The sequence below is a fragment of the Montipora foliosa genome, chromosome 2 (genome assembly GCF_036669935.1).
Source record: "Montipora foliosa isolate CH-2021 chromosome 2, ASM3666993v2, whole genome shotgun sequence".
Taxonomy (NCBI): Eukaryota; Metazoa; Cnidaria; class Anthozoa; order Scleractinia; family Acroporidae; genus Montipora; species Montipora foliosa.
Genome location: NC_090870.1, coordinates 1,973,061 through 1,978,060, shown reverse-complemented (window position 1 = coordinate 1,978,060; position 5,000 = coordinate 1,973,061). Strand labels below are relative to the sequence as shown.

At 37.5% G+C, this 5,000-nt stretch overlaps 1 protein-coding gene across 1 annotated transcript in view; it reads right to left on the bottom strand.

The window, feature by feature from the left end:
• LOC137992006 (cyclin-dependent kinase 7-like) overlaps nt 1-5,000 on the bottom strand; it is a 13,539-nt gene that overhangs the window by 7,480 nt on the left and 1,059 nt on the right. Inside the window, exons 3-6 of the mRNA XM_068837041.1 lie at nt 4,321-4,354; nt 3,364-3,431; nt 220-288; nt 20-130 (exon numbers count right to left, since the gene is read on the bottom strand). Coding sequence (XP_068693142.1) covers nt 20-130; nt 220-288; nt 3,364-3,431; nt 4,321-4,354 — 282 coding nt within the window. The remainder of the gene's footprint in view (nt 1-19; nt 131-219; nt 289-3,363; nt 3,432-4,320; nt 4,355-5,000) is intronic.

The window sequence follows — 5,000 nt, the reverse complement described above, 5'->3', positions numbered from 1 at the left end:
TGGCTGGGACATGGCTTACTCTGTGAAGAATCCAATTCATATGGAGATACTCCAGACCTTGTAGTGTCATAATCATAAAACTTTTTATGTTTGAAGGGCTTAATACCAGACTTGTGTCTTTTATCACCACCTATTAAGAAAAAAGTGAAAAATTATCTTTTATAGCTATGATCAGGAAAAGACAGATTTGAATATGCTTAACCAAAATCCATATTTTACCTCAAGATCTGTCTCCATGAAATCAAACACAAGACTGATGTTAGACTTGTGACCAAACACATCAAGAAGCTGGAGGAGAAATATTTGATGAGACTGCATTTTGTACTGAACTTCATATATGTACAAAAATACACAACTAAAAAATCTTTGCAATATGAACTGCACTCAGAGCCAAAAGAGAGTCTAAGAAAAACACCTTACCCTCCACCCATAGTTAATTGGCACCAAAGATAAATAAATAAACATAACTATACTCAATATTTTTTTCATTATAACAATAAAAGTACTCCACCACTATGGAATGTAGTCTAATATTTAGTAAGTTATTCCTTTAGAAAGCAACAGCAGAATTAAAGGAAAGCCTTTCCGCAGTGGGATATATAGCATGAGATAGACTATATTCATCAAGTTACCAGTTTGAGTTAAGATTGAGTGAACACTGAGTTACGGTTTTTTCCTTTTTGGCAATAAATTAATTAAGTAGAAGTCACTGGGAAGACCATGAAACACCGTTTTTGTGAGAGTTTGGACAATGTGCAAGCCAGCCAGTTAACATCCCACAGAGTTTATGAACATTGAAGTTGTGAGATGGGACCTACGATTTATAGTCCTTATTCGAGAAGACTTGAAAGCCTAACCATTTGTGGATGTTATCGCAAAGGCAGCAATTTCTCCTCAGTTATTTTAAGACCCTGAGTCTTGCGGGTCCGGCCGGAGTAAAACTCACCACCTCCTGCGGAACCAACTGAGCCACCAGAGCGTGGTTGTTCCTTTGGGACCTACGGGACTCAGAGAGCCTTCCCCTGAGTAGGGATTTTGACAGGTATGCATTGCCCCATAGTCGGGAATTTAGGGTTAGCTAACCCTAACCCTAACCCTTAACCCATCTTAGAACACCAGGAGAACTTGGAGATGAGTTATCCTCAACCTTTGTTTTGATGGGACTTCCCTTGTTTTCCTGATTTTACTGGACACTGAGGTTGAAAGAAAGGTAAGCGAATCCGTCTTCAGGGGTGGATCCATATCGTTTCCAACATTTTATACAAGTCAGTCAGAAACATGGGAAAGGGGACTTTGGAGAGTTAAAATCTAAAAAAATTCCCGGGGGATTATACCCACGCACCCCTAGAAACTATTTTGTTGTTTTTGAAACCAGTCATTATTTTATCCTAGATCTGCCCCTGGTCTTGTCTTTTTGTAAATAAGGACCATCACTTCTATCAGTCCTTGCTGGAGTGTTCACAACTTCTTTTTTTCGTGATTGCTTTTTGTATATTTCTACATATTCATGAATTTTCCACTCTATCATTGTGCATGCTTGATTGATTCGAAGAACTAAATTAACAAGTAAATAAATAAATAATGAGAAATAATCATGGTAAACTGCTTTATGCAACATTACTTAAAGTGGTACAAGTCTTAGGATGGTAAAAGTGTAGACAGAAACTCATCATGCAAAGAAATGTCAATTGTGATCTGTGCAGATCATAGGCATACTTTCAGTTTCACTACTCTGATTTCAAAACTTGTTTGTAGACCTCTTTTTCGTTGACTCTGCAGTTAACTATCAACATTCCATTGCGTGAGAACCAGAACCTGGACTGCACAAAGATCCCAAGTCTTACCATGAAGAAAACAGAAAACAGAAGGTGAGCAAAACAAACTTCATTTCTTAGTCTTTTCACTGATTAGTAACAACTCATATTTTAAAAAGGGGCCAGTACAGATTTCGAAAAACATCAAATGAATCGCACCCGTGACTTTTCTAGTCACAAAGTAAACTCTACTCACAAAGTAAACTCACGCGACACTCTCCCATAACAAGACACCATGACACAATCTGGGCGGTGGGTCTAAAACACTGGTCACTAACCTGTTGCAGGTCATTATTTTACCTTTTAGATAGTAACCCAAAACCTTATTTGATTTGGGTAACCCTAGGCCTAAACTTGGTCTTCAGGTTTAAGGTTGCCCAAATTGAGGGTTTTGGGTTACTTTCCAAAAGGTAAAACAACGACCTTCAAGTACGAGTGACCCATCAAACTGAAAGTGACCTGTGTTCTAGACCCCACCCAATGTCGGTCATAAATTTCTGGGACACTTGATGCCACAGATCAGTTCATCGCTTCACCCTTTTTGAAGTTGTAGAAAAAAAAACTATTGCCTTTTTCCATGAATGCCTAAAGTTATAGCATGATCAACATTGAAAGGTGGTGAAGGGGTTGTATTATGGGTTGGTGTCACCATCTTTTTGGCTGGGATTACGGCTAGGCAGCAGACCGAAGTAGGGATTACAACGCATTTAATTTCATAACTTACTGTTACAGTTACCACGTAATAGCACTTGACAATAGCGACAATAGTGTTGATGCATTAATTTTTAGAATTTCAGCAGTTATGAGCAAAAAGTGTAATGCAGGCTCACTTCATCAGATGTTTTCCTCTTTTGTTTATGGCGTTCTTGCGATGGTCGACCATCACGCTGGACGACAAATACAGTTCATCGTTTAGCCGCTGGGCCGGCTTTAACTGGCTTAACAATACAACTCATCTTTTCCTCTAAGAAGACATCGTTTTGATGTCGATAGACTTAATTAACAGCGGCAATGAGAATGATGCCGTGAAAGGTGTAATCATTATAAGACTGTTTTGATTATTGGAAAGCCATGCCATTTTGCAAAAAAAAATTTGCAAATATATCATTCAACGCGGAGAAAACAGTTTTCGAATGGACTTGAACTGAATATTTACTACTTTTAATTGGGAAAAATGCCAAAAACTGTAACTCAATCTTAACTCAAACTTAACTCAAACTCAACTCAAACTCAAGTCAACTCGTAACTCGATGAATAGCCGATCCCATATAGCACAAACAAAAAGAAGACTTGAACACATTGCTCAACCAATTGGGTTTAGGTTAGGGTTTAGGGTTAGGTATTGCATATATTACAACAATAATGGCAGAAATTTCTACTGCAATTATGTTGCGAGGCTTTTATCATGACATTAATTTTCTATGATCTTCATGTTGATCTGAATAAGCACTAGCAGCGGGGAGAAAAGGACGGAAATCGGGAGTCTCCCAAGAGCAACGGGAGAGTTGACATGTTTGATATTACTAGCAGTTTCCAAGCTCTTACCTACCCCTATTATGTTAGGATGTCGCAGTTCCTGTAACAGTTTGATTTCACGCAAAGCAGTTCTATTGATGCCTAAAAAGGAAACAGTCTAATTTTCATAAGTTGTACAATAGCTTTCTTCCTTTTTTTGGCCTTGTTTTAAGAATAGGCCATTTTACATCTGTCTGCTAAGTGACCAGGCCTAAACTTTGACTATGAACAAGGTTTCAATATCATTTTAATCAAAAGGGCACTTTAGGTGTGGGGTGTGAGATTGCGGAACCATTACCTTATTTTAGCCTCCCTGTATAAGGTCAATTTGTAAATATTACTTTAAATTCTCCTTGTTTTAAAGGCCAAATGTAACTTTACTCTGCTGCATGAAACAGTTGTCTGAAGTTGACTATTTTGGACAAACTTAAAACAAAGTTAATTATTTGATGTACATCTCAGGGTTAGGGTTAGGGTTAGGGTCAAATTTTTCCCCACATTTAATTTCTTTAAACCAGTTCAAAATTGTTGAACCAGTTAATTTTTTTTCTATAACACCACCCATTTCAACATAGTTGGACATCTTTCAAAAATACCACAATACTCTTTGTTTGCTTTCGAAAATTTTGCATAAGCTTGTTTCTATTTTCTCTTGGGGCCATTGTAAGTCCCCGGAGAAACTGGAAACAATGCCTATACAAAATTCAGGCTCCAGTTGTTCAAAAGGTGGATAGCACTGTCCACCAGATAAATCACTGTCCATTGGATAGTGCAATATTATTGGTTTCACTGTGACTAATCCACTGGATAGTATTTTAACCAGTGGATAGCACTATCCATCATTTGAACAATTGGGCCCTGGAGGGGAAACACAGAGCATCATGGTATTTTTTAAAAAGGCCTATGTCATTTCTCCATCAAAAAAATGGCCAAAAAAGAGTCTAATCCTTTCATTTCTTATAAGATAAGAGAAGAATAGACTTCCACTGACCATCCTTTGCTTCACTTCTCTGCCCAAGTTTGATCTGTAACAAAAAGCATTTTAATAAGAAGACTTCTTTTACAAAAGGTCCAACAAAAGCTGCAACAAATCCATTGCTGTGTTACTACTGTAGTGTTGAAAATTTTTAACCACAAAATATCTTCTCAATTATTATCAGGTAAAATGCAAGTCCACTTGATACTTCATCCTTCCCTCTCAAATAAATTTTGCATTGGCCAAATTCATTCAAGGGAGGACTAAATGTGCAAATAATATTAAGGTCTGTTTATAAGACTAACTTCCTACACTATATCGGCCTGTGTAATGCAATTCCAAAGCAATGGAGGGAAGCTGTTTGCAACTTAAATGTGAAAAAAAATCGTTCCAGGAGAATTGGTGCACAAAACACCTTTGAAATGTAAGCAAGCAAACACTTTTTATGTTTCTAAAATTTTTAAAAGGCCTACATCAGAAGCTAGACTTTTAGAGGCCGGTTTCAAGGATGAGGCCGCAGCAAAATACAGCCTTGCATTCAAAGTCACTAAAATTCTAAAGCTTTCTATGTTTCTATTTAAAGTAAACCATTACATCATATACACCCTCGACAAACTCTTTAGGGCCAAAATTATTGACTGGGACAAATGCCATGCCAAGCATGCGGAGATAGGCAGACTTTAATAAACGGCGGG